The sequence below is a fragment of the Octopus bimaculoides genome, chromosome 2 (genome assembly GCF_046866305.1).
Source record: "Octopus bimaculoides isolate indiv1 chromosome 2, ASM4686630v1, whole genome shotgun sequence".
NCBI lineage: Eukaryota > Metazoa > Mollusca > Cephalopoda > Octopoda > Octopodidae > Octopus > Octopus bimaculoides.
In genome coordinates this window covers 27,726,892-27,743,959 of record NC_142929.1, presented here as the reverse complement: position 1 = coordinate 27,743,959, position 17,068 = coordinate 27,726,892, and the positions used below count along the sequence as shown (strand labels likewise).

Genomic DNA, 17,068 nt, shown 5'->3' with positions numbered 1-17,068 from the left:
AGTAGATATCAAATGATAATGACATATATCTATATATATTTTCCCCCTCTCACTCTCTGGGAGAGAGGCACAAGCACATACACAGACATATACACACACGGCAGTAACTTCCGCCTACCAAATTCAATCACAAAGCTTCGGTCGGCTCGGGGTTATAGCAGAAGACACTTACCCAAGGTGCCACGCGGTGGGACTGAACCCGAAACCATGTAGCTGGGAAGCAAGCTTCCTAACCACACAGCCATGCCCGCATATATATATATATATATATATATATATATGCACACACACACACATAAATATATATATATATATATATATATATATATATATGTATGTGTGTGTATATATATATATATATATATATATATATATATATATATATATATATATGTGTGTGTGTATGTGTGTGTATATATATGTATATATATTGATGTCTCTTGAAGTCAGCAATACGGATCTATTTAAGATGTGTGTGTGTGTGTGTGTGTGTGTGTCTGAATGTAAAGGGGCAGTTGATGTCAGTCTAGACAAGAATGAAATGCTAACCATTCAGCCATAAATAGAATGAAAATGTCTGCTCCTGGCATCAGATCACAAAACATAAAGCAGACAACGGTTTGCGTTGGCAGTTGAGACATAAAGGCAAAGCAATAATTAGGTTGTAAAATGATAGTTGTTATTGCTGATGTTCCCTTACAAACACACACACAAACATGCATGCACACAAGCACAGCTGGTCGAGACCACTCTGTTTTGCTTTTGTTGTTTAGCCCCAGGTTAACCCTGACTGAGTAGATCCATGATCAAAGGTATTCACAACATCTGGACTATAAAGGAATACATCAAGTACCCAATTATTCGATTTAATTTATGGCTCTTTACCTTTTGGGACCAACTCTGCTTTTTATCCTTTCCGGGTCAGTAAATAAATTACTGGTCAACTGAATCAATGAAGCCCCTTCTTCCCCACAAATTTCTGATCTTGTACTTTTATTAGAAACCATTATTGAATGTGTCATTTCCTTGTTAAAGATCACAGAGCATGGTGCAGCAGCCATTTCTAGCAAGTCATGCAGCTATGTAGGGTCTCTGTTTTGCACAGCACCTAATCGAGATCAATTCGACTTGCAATAAGCTGGTTACTCATGCTGAACCACTACATTGATTTGGTGGTACCAGTAAGTACACATATACAGTAATCTCTTAAGGCATGAGTACATAGGGCAATTGCCCAGAGGGCCTATAATGCTCCTAGGATGGCCCTGCATATATACACACACACACACACACATATATATATAGAGAGAGAGAAAGAGAGTTGAAATTTACAGAAAAACAAAAGACAAAGACAGGTGTATGAACAACAAGCAGGTATATTAGTTTGACGCTCGGGAAAGCGAGAAAGTCTTTTACGTTTCGAGCCCATGCTCTTCAACAGAAAGGAATATGAAGAAATAAACAGAGAGAGAATAAAAAAAACTTGTGGATTTAGCAATCAATCATGGCAACTGGTGATATATATCTATCATCATCATCATCGTTCCATGTCCGTTTTCCATGCTGGCATGGGTTAGACAGTTTAACCAGAGCTGGTAAACCAGAGCTGCACTAAGGCTTCAATTGTCTGGTTTGGTATGGTTTCTGCAGCTGGATGCCCCTCCTAACACCAACCACTTTACAAAATGTACTGGGTGCATTGTATGTGGCACTAGCATGAGAGTTTTTTTTTTACATGGTGTCAGCACTGGTTTTCCTTTCATGTGACACCAGCATGGGTGCTTTTTACATGGTGCCAGCACAGCTGCTTTTTATGTGACACCAACACACGTACTTTTTACTTGGTATGTATGAGATTGTCGTCAGTTAACTAAGACAAGCACCATTCAGTTAAGTACTCAATACATATAACATAAGATTGAATCATCTTTCTTTCAATATTGGCATATATATTTATAGAGATGTATGGGTATGTATATATATATATATATATATATATATACATATATATATATACACATATATATATAATCAGGTCCACCCTGTCTTCTAAAATGTAAGTAGTCACGTAGCCCCTCCACAGCAACAAAAAGGTTCTGCTCTGTTTTTTTATACTGTTATCCCACACATAAAGTTGCCCTCTTGGGATTCACAGTCTTGCAAACTGCATGGCAGCCTCACTGGTGCTGGTGGCATGAGAAAAAGCACCCAGTACAAGCTGTAAAGTGGTTGATATAAAGAAGGGCATCCCGTCACAGAAACCATGTCAAAGAAGACACTGGAGCATGATGCAGTCTTTGGGCTCATGAAATCCTGACAAACCATGCATGCTTGGAACACAGACATTAATTGATGATGATACACACACACATATTAGCACTCTGTTGGTTATGGTAATGAGTGTTCCAGTTGATCCAACCAATGGAAAAGCCTGCTTGTGAAATTAATGTGCAAGTGCCAAACACTCCACAGACAGATGTCCCTTTAAAGTAGTTCTGAGAGAGATTCAGTGTGACAAGGTCGACCCTTGGTACTACTCATTTTGGCAGCTGAGTGAACTGAAGCAACATGAAATAAAGTGTCTTGCTCAAGGACACAATGTGCCATTGTAACCCAAATACTCTAAACACTAAGCTACACATTTTCACTGATACACACACACACACACACATGTACATTCTTTTTAATTCTAGGTACACGGCCCGAAATTTAGGGGGGGGGGGAGACAGTCGATTAGATTAACCCCAGTATGCAACTGGTGCTTAATTTATCAACCCCCGAAAGGGTGAAAGGCAAAGTCAACCTCGGAGGAATTTGAACTCAGATTGTAAAAACAGACGAAATATCGCTAAGCATTTCGCCCGGCAAGCTAACGTTTCTGCTAGCTCGCCCTTGCCGCCTTTACACACACACACACACACACACACGCATATATGTATGTATATATATATATATATATATATATATATATATATATATACATATATATATATATATATATATATATATATATATATGAATACATTGAGATCATACTTAAATAACTAAGTAAACCACTATTTAATAACGTATTCAGCACCTATTGTAACACGAGACCTTTATTTCTATGTTGGCATTGCAAATGAATTTTTCAAGTTAGTATTTGAACTGTTAGAAGAAGGAAAGACACAGCATTGTCTTCCTGAGAAGAGTTTGAATAGGAACATGAAACAGTCAATTCAGCTGTAGAATATATACAGATATACTTACACAGACATACATTAATGCTAATGAACTAAACTGGAGTATTCAACATCAGCAGAGACAAGAGTATAAATCATTTAATCAAATTTTCCTGGGGCATTAGGTAAAATTTTGGTACTGTACATATTGTGCCAACATGCATTCAGCCGTTGAGTCAGTAAAAACAAATGCTGGGTGAATAACTGCTGGCAAAATATGTACTTTGCCAACAACAACATTTTGATTTAAATTTCATTGAAGTATACACACTCATACATGCGTGTGTATATATATATGTATGTATGCTCTAGCATGGCCACAGCCTCTGGGCCGAAACACATACAAGAATAAAAGAATGTGAGTGTGAGTGAGTGTGTCTGTGTCTTACATCACTGCTTAGCAGCATGTATTGGTGGGGGTTTTATATCCCCGTAAACAAAAAAAGACCGAAAGAATAAGTACCAGAAGTTAAAAAAACAAAAGGAGTGGGGTTGACTCCTTCGATTAAAAGTTCAAGATGGTACCCCTAGCACGACTGCAGTCTAATGACTGAAACATGTAAAAGAATAAATAAAACACACACACACACAACTATGTATATTCTCATTTTGCCAAATATCCTTCCTTCTCAGTTGCATAAACAGTTTTGCCCTATCACTCTTTTAAACATACTCTTCATCATCTGAATCTTACACAATCTGTTTCCAATAAGGCATTCTCATACTCTGGAACATATATTCGTGTGTATATGTAAGTATACACACACACACACACACACACGTAAACTACTACACTAATCACTGGAAATCCAAATAAAAGTGCAATGCCTTCAAAGACGGGATGGATAAGTAAATGTCGATGGTGGTGAAAGAATATTGGTATGGTGGTATTGTATGTTGGAATTGATAGTGGAGATACTGGTATGTTGTGTTGGTTGGTGTGACTGAATCCGTCACTTGGAAAAAAAAAAGATAAAGCTTTAGCGATAGAAGAGCATCCAAATGAAAAACAATGTTGGAGTCATCTAACCCATGCTACCATGCAAAAATGGACATAAAACAAACGAACTAATATGCTTACATATGTGTTTGTGTGTGTGTGTGTGTGTATATATATATATATATATATATATATATATATATATATATATATATATATATAGGGAGAGAGAGAGAGAGAGAAAGAGAGAGAGAGTGAGAGAGAGAGAGAGAGAGTGAGAGAGAGAGAGAGAGAGAGGTTGCGACTTGCGATAAACCAAGATTCTATCAGACAGTTATTTTTATTAACAGAAGTCCAGTTATTGTGATATCTTGTTTAATGTAATCAACAGATTATTGCTACAGAAACGGCTTCATCCCAAAGTAACCACAATAAGGGGCTTCCACTCTGTGCGCGAGCGAGAATGTGCGCAGATTTGAAATGTAAGTTAAGTTAGACTTATTTTGATTAACAATTTAGTTACATTGTGTAAAATAATTATTACACACCAGTTTCTGTTTTCCTTTTTTTGGCGATCTTACGATACCAGTTTGTTAGGACCTTCACCGGAGAAAGAATAGCCATCTTCTGCTCACAGAAATATTAGAAGCTATAGCTATTAATAGCGTCTTAGACAAGAATCTAGTTACATCAATCCCATTTTTTCTGTTTATAAAGAGATTAAAAATGTTATATTTCTACAGTATTTGCTTTTCAGAGGGAGATTACAATTTTTATGCATATCAAAGAAGGTAAATTTTACTGCACACCGACAGTTTGACGCTATTTTCACCCACATCTTTTATCCTTTACTTGTTTCAGTCGATAGACTGCGGCCATGCTGGGGCACCGCCTTGAAGAATTTTTAGTTGAATGAGTTGACCCCAGGACTATTTTTCATTCATTTTTTCCGGGGGGGGGGGAGCTAAGACTGGTATTTATTCTATTGGCCTCTGCTGAAATGTTAAGTTACGGGGACGTAAACACACCACCGGTTGTCAAGCGGGGGGGGGGGGGAAGAAGAAGAGACAAACGCGCGCACACACATATATATTGAGAAGTCCACTGTGTGGCGTTATTATTTCTATAATAATGCCCTTTATATAAATATATATATATATATACACATATATATACGGCGGGCTTCTTCCAGCTTCTGTCTACCAAATCTACTATAGGAGACACTCGCCCAAGATGCCACTCAGTGGGACTGTACTCAGAACCATGTGGTTAAGAAGCAAGCTTCTTACTACACACCCACAACTACAAAAGTTTATTCAAAAAGACACATTCTCCAGAAACTTATAAGGAAACAGAGTCGGAGATAGGGCACGCCGCAGGTGTAGGTGTGTGTATATAGACGCACTGCCTATGTATTCTTAAAAGTCTTTTAATACACATTTCATTTTCATTCACAGTATCTAGGGCAAGTTAGCCTTGCTGAACCCCACAGCCGACTTTCCTTTCCTCAAAACTTTTTGAAAAAAAAAAAAGCATATTTTTGAGTGATATTTTATAGATGTAAGTTTTCGTGAAAGTAGATTATGGTTACGTTGATAACAGTTACTCTTTACTCTTTTACTTGTTTCAGTCATTTGACTGCGGCCGTGCTAGAGCACCGCTTTAGTCGAGAAAATCGACCCCAGGACTTATTCTTTTGTAAGCCTAGTACTTATTCTATCGGTCTCTTTTTGCCGAACCGCTAAATTACGGGGGACGTAAACACACCAGCATCGGTTGTCAAGCGATGGTGGGGGACAAACACACACACATATATATATACATATATACGAGAGGCTTCTTTCAATTTCCGTCTACCAAATCCACTCACAAGGCTTTGATCGGCCCGAGGCTATAGTAGAAGACACTTGCCCAAGGTGCCACGTAGTGGGACTGAACCCGGAATCATGTGGTTGGTGAGCAAGCTACTTACCACACAGCCACTCCTTGTTGTTAATAACAAAAAATAAAAAGAATTTTTGAAAGGAGTTTCGAATCATTTTCATCCCTTATCAAATTTATTTGCTCATAATTCGTGAAAAAGCGTGTTTTTGAATTACATATAAATCTAGAAAAAGAAAAGTGAAGAATGCTCAAGTTACAGAAACTGGTGCTAATAAATTTGGACAGGAGAAGGGAAGAGGTAAGAACAATCTGAAACTCTTTCCAAAATTTCTATTTTTCTAAATTTTATAAATACCCTCAAAAACGTATCGCTGCAAAATTTTATTTTAAAATGAGCATTTTTCAGAAACTTATGAGGAAACAAAGTCGAGGATAGGCGCGTCAACTTACATTTAAAATTAACCCCAAAACGCTGTGCAGAGCCTTATATATATATATATATATATATATATATATATATATATATATATATATATATACATATATGTGTATGTTTGTGTATACAGACGCACTATGTATTCTTAAAAGTCTTTTAATACATATTTCGTTTTCATTCACAGTATCTAGGGCAAGTTAGCCTCGCTGAACCCTACAAGCTAAGCCCACCAATCGCGTTTAAGAGCCCACTGAAAACTAAACACTACCAATGTCACACCGATACATTCTTCTCTCTTTTTACTTCACCAAATATACTTGTTTCGTAAACAGTCCTGTATCCCCCCCCCACCACCACCACACTCTTTAAAGCTACCTTTAATACTCTCTTCCTCCACCTAATCTCACGCAATCTCTAAGTTCTCAATTGCGCATGCGCAATCCTCATCGCACATGTTCACGTTGGTTACCCAAATGCAGATCACAAACAACCATCACCAACCAGCTAACCAGCCAGCCAACCAACCAACCCACTATTACAAACACAACATGACCTCTCTCACTCTCTCTCGTTCAAGTCACCTTATAAATTTAATTTGGTAATTTATTTGCATTTTAAATGCGTTGGATATTCTTTTTTCTGTTTCAATTAGCAATAACAAGCATTGCAAATAATAATAAACTCAATTGACAAAATGGAATAAACACAATATTGTATTTCGAGATGGCCACAACAATATCTGTTTCAACACACGATTTCACATCAGGAATCTTGCAAAACGAATTATTAAATACAAATAGCGAATGCAAAACTAAAGTATATATGAAAGCGTCGATCATTTTTTACTTCTTTCAGTCATGGGACTGCGGTCATGCTGGGGCACCGCCTTCAAGGGCTTAGTCGAACAAGTCGGCACTGTTATGTATTTTTTAAAGTCTGGTAATTATTCTATCCCCCTCTTTTTTGCCGAACCGCTAAGTTACGGGGGCGTAAACAAACCAACACACCGGGTTGTCAAGCAATGATGATGAACAAAAACACACGCACAGACGTATATGCATCTAGGATAACATTCCATGTGTAAAATAGATCGGATTTAATGTGGGAGAAGATTTTTACAGCTGCTCAAACGACGTCTCTCTAGTCGTAAATTGCCGATGAAATAAAAACTAGTCAATTACTGGAGTCGATCTAATCTATTGCTGTCGATAAAATAAAATCGATAGCATCGATCTTAATTTATTACTATACTCACGTATCCTCCACAAGTATGTCCTGGCCTCGTGCAAACGTTACAAATCATTGTTTACATTGCTATAATTCGCGTTATGAGTGAAATCCCACGGTGGTCGACGCTGCCCTCCCCGGGGGTCCGTAAAATAAGTACAATTCATTATAACATTCTCTCCATCTCCTGTAATTCAGATCGCCCCATGGTCCCGGCGGACAAAATGGAAAGCAAGTTACTATAAATTTATTTACCTGTTTAAACAACATTTAACTAGTATTTTATGTAAACTTGCAGTGATGATCCAACGTTCTTGCTAGTTGCTTAGAATAATTTTGTTTTTAACATTTGTTGTTCGTATTCATCATTTATATCTAATGCCGTAAGAGTGACAGATGTGGCACTGAATTACATCTAAGGCCCAGGCTATCTTTAGAAACATCGACAAAGGATATAAAGTCAAAATTTTGACGAGACAAAAAAACATTTCATTTAAATACGATAAATAACAGTTGAAATAGTTGAATAATATATTTTAAGTAGCTTATTACATGACTTGCACTCAATGACAACATGATTTGAGGTAAAAAAAACCGGTGACTTTTTCCTTCTAAATAATTCCAAGGTGATCGTTACTTATAAAATAAGTAAGTCATATACTTAGGTCAGTTTACCAAGAACTGTTCCAAGCTAAATGCAAAAGTTTCCAATTCAATCTCTCACTATTCACAGTTCAAATGTATTTCAGCCCTTGATGAAACAATAGCAGTTAATGAATTAAGTAGCAATAAATACACTACTGGTATCGATCGACTTTGAAACCTCCGCACAAAACAGACTTGTAACAGATCAAAATAAATACGTATTTGCGATATGGACATTTTACTGAAATAGCAAGAACCATATTTAATATACTTGGAAAAGCCCTGAATGCCGCAACATCCTATCCCACCATCCATGTAAATAAAATTTCTGTGAAAGGTGCAGCTAGAAGAGATCCGATAGCGGAGTTCGAGACACGCCGGCGGTTGACAATGCATTTTGTCCTAATGGCATTATAAAATTTACACCAGTAAACAAAGCGAGGTTAGAGTTTAGGAAATTAAATCTAAAGCCGTCTCATGAACACGGTAAAATAAAGTGGAAGGGAAACCAAACTATGGGCTTTGCATTATACTGTCTGATGCTTCGTGCTTCTAATTTCGAAATCAGAAATACGTTAAATTAACTGTGATGTTCGTATATGAGGTACAAATGCACATATTTAAAAAGGACGAAAGAAGGGGTGTGGGGATAGATTGTGTGTCGTTCATACCTCTCCAGGAAGCATTAGTTACAATAGTTGTCAATGAAATACAAGGATACAATAAGCATTCTTACTATCAACTTTATATAAAGAAAACAAAAAGAAAAATATTCCACTTGACAATAGAAAATCAAATGATTCAAATTCAAAATATAACTCTTAGCTAACCTGATCTGTACTTCATGGTATAATCTTGAGGTAAACGGAGGTCGATGAGGTTGTAAAATCACAGTTATTTGTTCTCAAGTTAAAAAAAATTGTCCCCTGTGTTTACCTCGTGCTTTAAGGAATTAACTGAATCTCTCTCTTTTTCTATGCCGATGCCCCCCTCTGTCTCTCTCTCTCTATGTCGATACCCCCCTCTCTCTCTCACTCTTTCGTGCTGTCAGCCAGTACTGTGGTTTTTCTAGCCGTCATTTAATTCTTCCTTCCACTACTCCTCAGCAAACCTTTACAAATCGTTGTGGGCTGCAGGGACCCGGGTTGGGTATAAGAGTGTGTATGTGTACGTGTGTGTGTGCGCGCGCGCATGCATGTATGTTTGTGTGTGCGGGCGTGTGTGTGGAGAATGATGAGAGCGAAGCAAGATGTGAAGATGTTGGTTACGTTTAAAAACACAACTGCTGCTGCCACCATGATTACTACTACGACGACAATCACCACCATCACTACTACTACTACTTTTACAACTGTTAATACTTCCACAACTATTACAGCTATTACCACCTTCACCAGTCCTCTTACTATTACAACTGTTAATACTTTTACAACTATTACAACACTACTACCACCACCACCACCACCTACTACTACTAAAACCGCCACCTACCACCAGATCCACACTTCGTCTGCAATGGTCTTTTGTCTATATTTTACAAAAACATTTCGATTGACTCGAGCTTATTGGAATTAACCCTGCGCCCGTTTTTTTAAACCTTTTATACAGCCTTAAGGGAGATTTTGTTTACGAGTGGCATGGATAATCGCAGTTACTCGAAGTTTTTCAACTTCGTATTGCATGTGTGAAGCCTTATTGTGTATTAAGCTACCACAAGCCAAAGATGAGAGAGAGAGTTGGTCGCACGATCTGCAGCCATAGAAATAGAAATAGCAGCCAAATCGTCCTCAAATCACACCATACTTCCTTTAAAATGAACACGTGATAAAGTGGGCCTATTTAGGATCTTGTTAAATTTCGTCTAACCGCTTGAAGTATTTCAAATTTTCAGCAGATTATTTTCAAACAATATAGTTTTGCATGCAGATGACGAAAGTTATCCCTCAATTCGGCAAAAGAATACGTACCAGGCCTTTTTAAATAAAAGAACTAGGGTCGTTTTGTTCGAATAAAACCCTTTAAGGGGTGCCCCAGCATGGCCGTAGTGTAGTAATTGAAACAAGTAAAATATGGAAGATAAATCAATATTCCTTTCTGTTATAGGCAGAGGACTTGAAATTGGGGGAATGGGTAGACAATATATTGACGCTAGTGGTCAACTGGTTCTTATTTCATTGACCCCCGAGAAGGTTGAAAGGTAAAGTCGGCTGCATTTGAACGCAGTACACAAGATGGAGGAAATGCTGCGAAGCATATTGTCCGGCGTGCTAACGATTCTGCCAACTCGCCGTCTTCTTTCGAAATTAATAATAATGAAATTACGTCAGCGTAGAAAATTTTGAAATCAAAAATAAAGTGAAAATTTGAAGATCCCTTATTTATGCTACGTCTAAAAAATACAATACAAGTTTGTCACGACTGAAAAATCTGACCATAGGGTTGGCATGGAGCAAAACAATAAAATCTATAATCACCGCCACCGACGATGTAGCATCTACGTATTCGTTAGTGTTGTTACAAATAGCAGCAAAATCCCCCTCAAATCATACCCTACTACTTTTTCAAAAAACTCTTTTTCCCAAGGCAAGCCCTGATCCAGTACACTTGAAAGGCGTTCCAGCTGTAACCATCTCGTTTTTGTTTTATTTTATTTTCTGTTACAGAGTATCGAGGATTACAATACGTTCTTTACTTTATCATTCTGAAAACGGTAGAGAGTGATTTGGTGAAAGGCGTTCCTATGCACGAAACCCCAAAACCACATTACACTGTGTCCTTTTCTAAGGCGTTAGAGTGTGTGACTTCAGGAAAATTTGGCAGCTATTTCTAGCAGGTCGATCATCCACGTAGAGGCTCCTTCGTTGGCTCGTACAGTAAAAGTTTTTGCGACTAAGGTAGACACGCAAACGCAGACGTGCACTTGAGACACACACAACACAGCACAACACATACACTCAACATAGCACAAACGCACGCAAAAACATAGACAAACACCTCAACACAAGCAGACACACACATACAGCAACACACATTCATACACACACACACACAGACATACGCGCACGCGCACGCACACATTCATCCACAGCCTGTTATGTGTCAGCTCACAGTTGACGAGCATTTGTTAAGAGATAAGCTGCTTCGTCTTCGTTCTAATGGAACTAATCTAACACAACGGCAGAGCAAGAAGCTGGCTGCTGCCGTTTCAGCCGTTGATGAAATCGTACGACTGTTTTTAGATGAGATGTAATGATGGTAGAGGGAAGGGATCAGAATATGTGGGAGGTGTTGGGAGTGAAGGGGACATCGCTTTTTAACTCGTTCGTTAAGCAGTTAAGATAAACACGAATTTAGTAATGGATCTCCGTCGTGTTCGACGACGAGTATTCAGTCATTCGATCAAACTGAATTATCTATCCATTGGCTAAATATTCCAAAGACACATGACAATGCAATTTTCAAGCAGAATCGCGTGCCACAAGGCTGCACCTTTGAATTGCAGATACGATCCATTAGATAGGCTTCTAAACAGTTTCCCCTCAAGTCACACTGACAAGGCTTGAGTCGACACGACGTTATGATAAAAAAAAACACTTACCCAAGATGACATGCAGAAGGATTGAACCCGGGACCTCGTGAATATGAAGCAAATTTCTTTATAATTTGATCATGCTGTTTGTACATGGTTGTGTTAAGAAGTTCACTATCTAACCACGTGGTTTTGGGTTCAGTTCCATCTGCACGGTACTTTGGGCAGCTGTCTTCTACTTTAACGCTGGACCAATGAATTTAATAGACAGAAATTGTGTGTGTGTCGTTGTAGTAATGAAGTCAAACCAAATCGTGATATTTTGAAATAATTCAATACGTACGTTTGGGGTTTGCGAAATATGCAATAAAAATGCTTTAACTGAGGAAAGTTTACGTAATGGATGCATTTGCTATTATATCAACCCGAAACGTACGTATTTCAAAATATCACTATTTGGTTTTGCTCCATTATTACATACGATTCGATGCCAGTGCAAACTAGTCATTCTTGATTCCACTTATGTGGATACTCTAACAACATTTTGAATTTAAAAAACTAAAATTAGAATCTTTAAGAATTTTCTAAATTGTATAGACATTAGTAAAAGTTATATGCTCCAAACAAATTAATAAGTAGCTTTATTTATCGTATAGCTAGACGTATCCACTTAACTGAAGGTAGGTACCAGGCGTGCTAACAATTTAACTTATGTATGTTGCAGAAGGAAATTAGGAAATTAGCGAATGATTCGTTGGTTTGCAGTACTGGGTTTAGTTTCAAATGAACAGTTATCACGTTTTCTAGCTGTGATAGATAAGCGCCTATTTATCTTTCACCCAGAAACAAACCTGCATTTTGTTTGATCTACGGTAGGTAGATCCCAGTGATCAGCGCTGGATTAACCATTGAGCAAAATAAGCTCGTGCTTAGGGCATCAAGTGATGGGAGGCACCACAGAAATGGTAAATGGTTTACAGCACAAAAAAATCACTTTGGCCCATATGATCGGAAATATAATTTCGAAGTGTTCATGATGTTATAGTGAGCATCTGATCAAGGACTTTGCAATTAAAACAATTGGAGAAAACTTTTCAAATATAAATAAAGTGAAAGTCTACAAAAATAAATATTATTTCCATCTTAATGCTGGTTTGTTTCATTTTGAAACATAAAAATTCATTCTATTGTTTATATTTCGAATTAAAGGGGCCAAAATCTTTTCAGTGCTTAGGACCTCTATATATTTTAGTTCGGCCCTGCCTGTGATACAAAAAGCTTTAAAGCCTGTGATTAAGAAAATGTTAAGTCACATAAGATTATCTTCAAAACTGGTTGGTGTGTAACGGAACTTTGGGTGTATGTGTAGGAAAGATATTATTCGAGTTAGGCAGGAACGATTTTTGATTTAGGCATAAGGCCAGCGATCGACTGCAGTACTTAACTGGTACTTTATTTCAACGGTCCCGAAAAGATGAAAGGTAAACTTGGCCTTGGCAGGATTTAAACGCAGAAAGTTAAGAGCCAGAACAAATATTGCAAGGCATTTCCCCCGACACTGTAACGATTTTGCCAGTTTTTCGTCTTTTATGGTTTCTGATTTAGGCACAAGGCCAGCAATTTTGAAATGAGGTGATCAGTCAATACCATCTATTCCAATATTTGCGTAATATTTTATTTCATCGGCACTGAAAAGATGAAAGGCTTTTCACGCTTTAACAGTTCTACCAGATCGTCACTTTCTAGTTGGACGGGAAGAAAGAGTAAAATCTAGCCCACATGAAACCGTTGGCCACACCAGAGCAAATTTTAAGTTTCCTGTTGTTTCTGTCTTATATTCATGACTTAGAATTATTTCTAGAAGTGTTAACTGCTTCCTAACAACATCTGCGTTTCCAAAACACGTCTGCCAATGACTGCAAAACCGTACAAACCTGTTTTAACTGTTTGGATAATAGCGGGATTGAAATCAGAACAAACAGGCAGTGATGCAGCTAGAGTGTATGCCATCCGGGGCAACCTTTGAGTTTGCCCCTCCACCCGGGCCAATACAGTGTGTACAGGCTTATACAACAGATCCAAAACTGCCGTCCCCATAAAAGCATCACCCGGGGCATATTGTCCTTCGCCCTCACTCTAGCTAAGCTACTGCTAACAGAAATCACGGCCGTCTCAGACAAATGCTATACCAATCTACATCTATGGTTAAATTTTGGAATGTGTAGCTCTTAAGCATAACCCATTATTCTAAACTTAGGGGCATCACATCAGCAAGTCTAGTTATACAGCAAGCCAAATGAGAGAGTTCTTGTAAAAGGAATATACAGGAGTTGTTCCAAATCTCTGTAAGTTTCATAACTTATAAAATGCATTCATCTGGCCAGATATATATCAGAAGAATGAGATGCAATCGGCAACAGTGGCTCAGAATTGCAGTGGCTTGTGTAAAATTTTAACTGTAGTTTGGTTGGCAGCAAAAAAAAAAACAATGTCATCTGAATATCTGGAAACATTTTTCTATATTTAAGACAGAACAAGCACGAGATGAAATGAACGATTTTCTACACAGTCGCTTGATCTGCAAGGATTCTAGTTGGCAACCTTTTTGGAGAAGCGGGCCGCATAGGACCTAACTCATCATCAGGCAGGCCATACTACTAAAGGAAATTAAAGGTAAATTTTCGATAGACGCACCATTCAGAAAGTCCTGTGCTTGAGAATTACAGCTACATCTCCCCTAATACATACCCTACCATTAAAAAAAAAAACAAGAACAAAAACAATAAACAGAAGCACATTGATATATTAATAGACAGAACAGTTGTGGCTGGGCCGACTTTGATCAGAGCAGACGAAGTTAAACAGCAATAACAACCACGACCACCACGATGATAATGACGACCACCACCACGACCAACCTCCATCACTACTACTGCCACCGTCGCCACCACCACCAATACCACAACAACAACGACAACGACGCTACATAAACATGGTCGTGTAAGTGTTTGCCTCTCGGGCATAATTGCTCGAAGAATCAGATGTATTTAAATTCCTTCATGCTGGTAACTACCACCTTTTGAAATTCCCTCTCTCCAGCGAGGCAGATACAATAAAATTTTGTCAATCTCATTTAAGTTAGCTTATTCTATCCTTCTGTTTCTTACATGTTTAGGCTTTCTGGAAATCTCTACTCAACATGCTTTGTTTTTCTCTTCACTTTTCTCTATTCAACAACTTCCTTCCATGAGCCATGCTAAAAATAACAGTCAAATCTACCTCAACTTACATCCAACCGTTTTAAATAAGGAAGAACACAAGTCATACACATAGTGAAGTACGTTATGCCTCGAATTAATGACTGGAAGGTCACAACTGGAATGCATTTTGATCATAGATCTGTATCATTAACGCAGATACGGAACTAAGCAACAACTTTTTTAAAATCTAATTCAATTAATTTTGTAGTTTGGAATTTCGGAATATCGACATTACACGGATTTTGTGGATAAATGAATGCACCTATACCAAGCTTAAATATAAACACGCAATTATCTAGCTGTCTGTCTCTCTCTATCTATGTATCTATATAACATGCACAGAGAGAGAGAGTAGGAGTATACTTATTTTAAAGTCTTTGAATGACATTGGTCCAGGAACTTTGTGGAGGAGCATCCAGAGACAGTAGCATTCGAAGTTTTGGGAGTGGACCGTATAAACTCGACCTAGAGCATTACTTTTTTTTTATGTGTGGGTGCCCTTCGACAGTTACACCAAGCTTTCTCCTCCTTCACTTCTTAACATGGTTATCCCAGGTGTAATACTTCGGTATGTCTGAGTAAAAGATGGTTGCGGCGAATGCATCACGTCTACACAGGTCAAAGAATGCTCTGAGAGTCGTCCCCTGTTGCACATATATTTGTCCTGTAACTCTTTCGGGATTCAATGGATCAAAATAAACTCTTTGGCCATTTTCTAAATGAACAGAGACGTGAACAACTGTGGGATATCTGTCATGGATGGGGAAACGAAGGAGTCTCCAAGCGTATTCATTACTGCTTACATAACGGCCCATTAGATATTGGTGTACCTCATTGGCCCAATCAGCACCCGAAAAGCCAAAGGCAGCCATGTCGGACCCTTTGGTTATATATTTGCATACATACTAGATGGAGTGAACAGAATTGCAAAATTCCACGTTAATGTGTGCCTTGAAAACTCGTAGCAATAGAGGACTATATGGGACGATCCCTCTGTTGTCTACGACGACTGAACTTTGAAATGGAATCTACCGTCTCTCGGTTTGCGTCTTTTGTACGTTGGATACTGACCTTTCCGATTTCTTCTTTTTCTCCTTTTTTCACCGGATTCCTATGTTTTCGATTAGGGAGATTCCGATTATGCAATAAACTACGTGTTCAGAATTTTTAATTCCGCCCCCCCCCCCACAATTTTTAATTTTCAACTGTTTTTCGAAATTTTTTTTTTCAATCTACGTTGGAAAATACGTTAAACCTTTAGTAACTTGATCGATCTGTCATTGAACGAGGATTTTAATTTCCTTTGATACACACTTTGCTATCGTTTATATGGAAAATTGTAAACATGGCATATAAAGACAACTTATTTTAATAGAAAGTTTACGAGTACATTTCCGTAAATGTTTTTCTTACGCACCTCCACTCCACACACACATGCACATATGCGCACGCGGATACACATGGATTAAGTTCCATTTTGGAAATATGTTAAAGTTTTTATTATTTTGGGATGAAGAACACAAACATAGGTGCTGAGCCAGTGAAAAAAAATTGTGAAAAAGTGGGTTTTTTTTTTGCATATTCGGAATCTCCGTCATCGTAAACATAGGAATCCGGTGAAAAAAAAAATCGAGAAGGTCAGTTTAGAGTGGGGTGGTTGGCCGTCCTCCAGTTCCACCAAAGGGGTTAATATGATTTTGCCAGACATCACGTTTTCAAAATTATAATTTCCCTCTCCCCACCGAAATTTTACTAATTTTTAACTGTTTTTCGAAATTTATTTGTTATTCACGTGGAAAAATAGAGATTATGAATGTAGGAAATATAATTTGTTTTTTTCTGAAAGAAATATTGAATGCCCCCCCCCCCCCTCGCTACCTGCTTTGGGGCGAAATGGAAATGTCCTGTATGGAAAACATAGGAATG

General features: G+C 38.0%; 1 protein-coding gene across 2 annotated transcripts in view; it reads right to left on the bottom strand.

The window, feature by feature from the left end:
- The window catches only part of LOC106872745 (uncharacterized), a 108,605-nt gene that overhangs the window by 5,000 nt on the left and 86,537 nt on the right, over positions 1-17,068 (bottom strand). Inside the window, exon 1 of one of the 2 annotated variants that reach the window (XM_014919834.3) lies at positions 9,184-9,763. The exons of the other annotated variant lie outside the window; for it this stretch is intronic. Coding sequence (XP_014775320.1) covers positions 9,184-9,199 — 16 coding nt within the window. The 5' untranslated portion in view covers positions 9,200-9,763. Of the gene's footprint in view, positions 1-9,183; positions 9,764-17,068 lie in introns of those variants that run through there. 2 annotated transcript variants of the gene reach the window in all.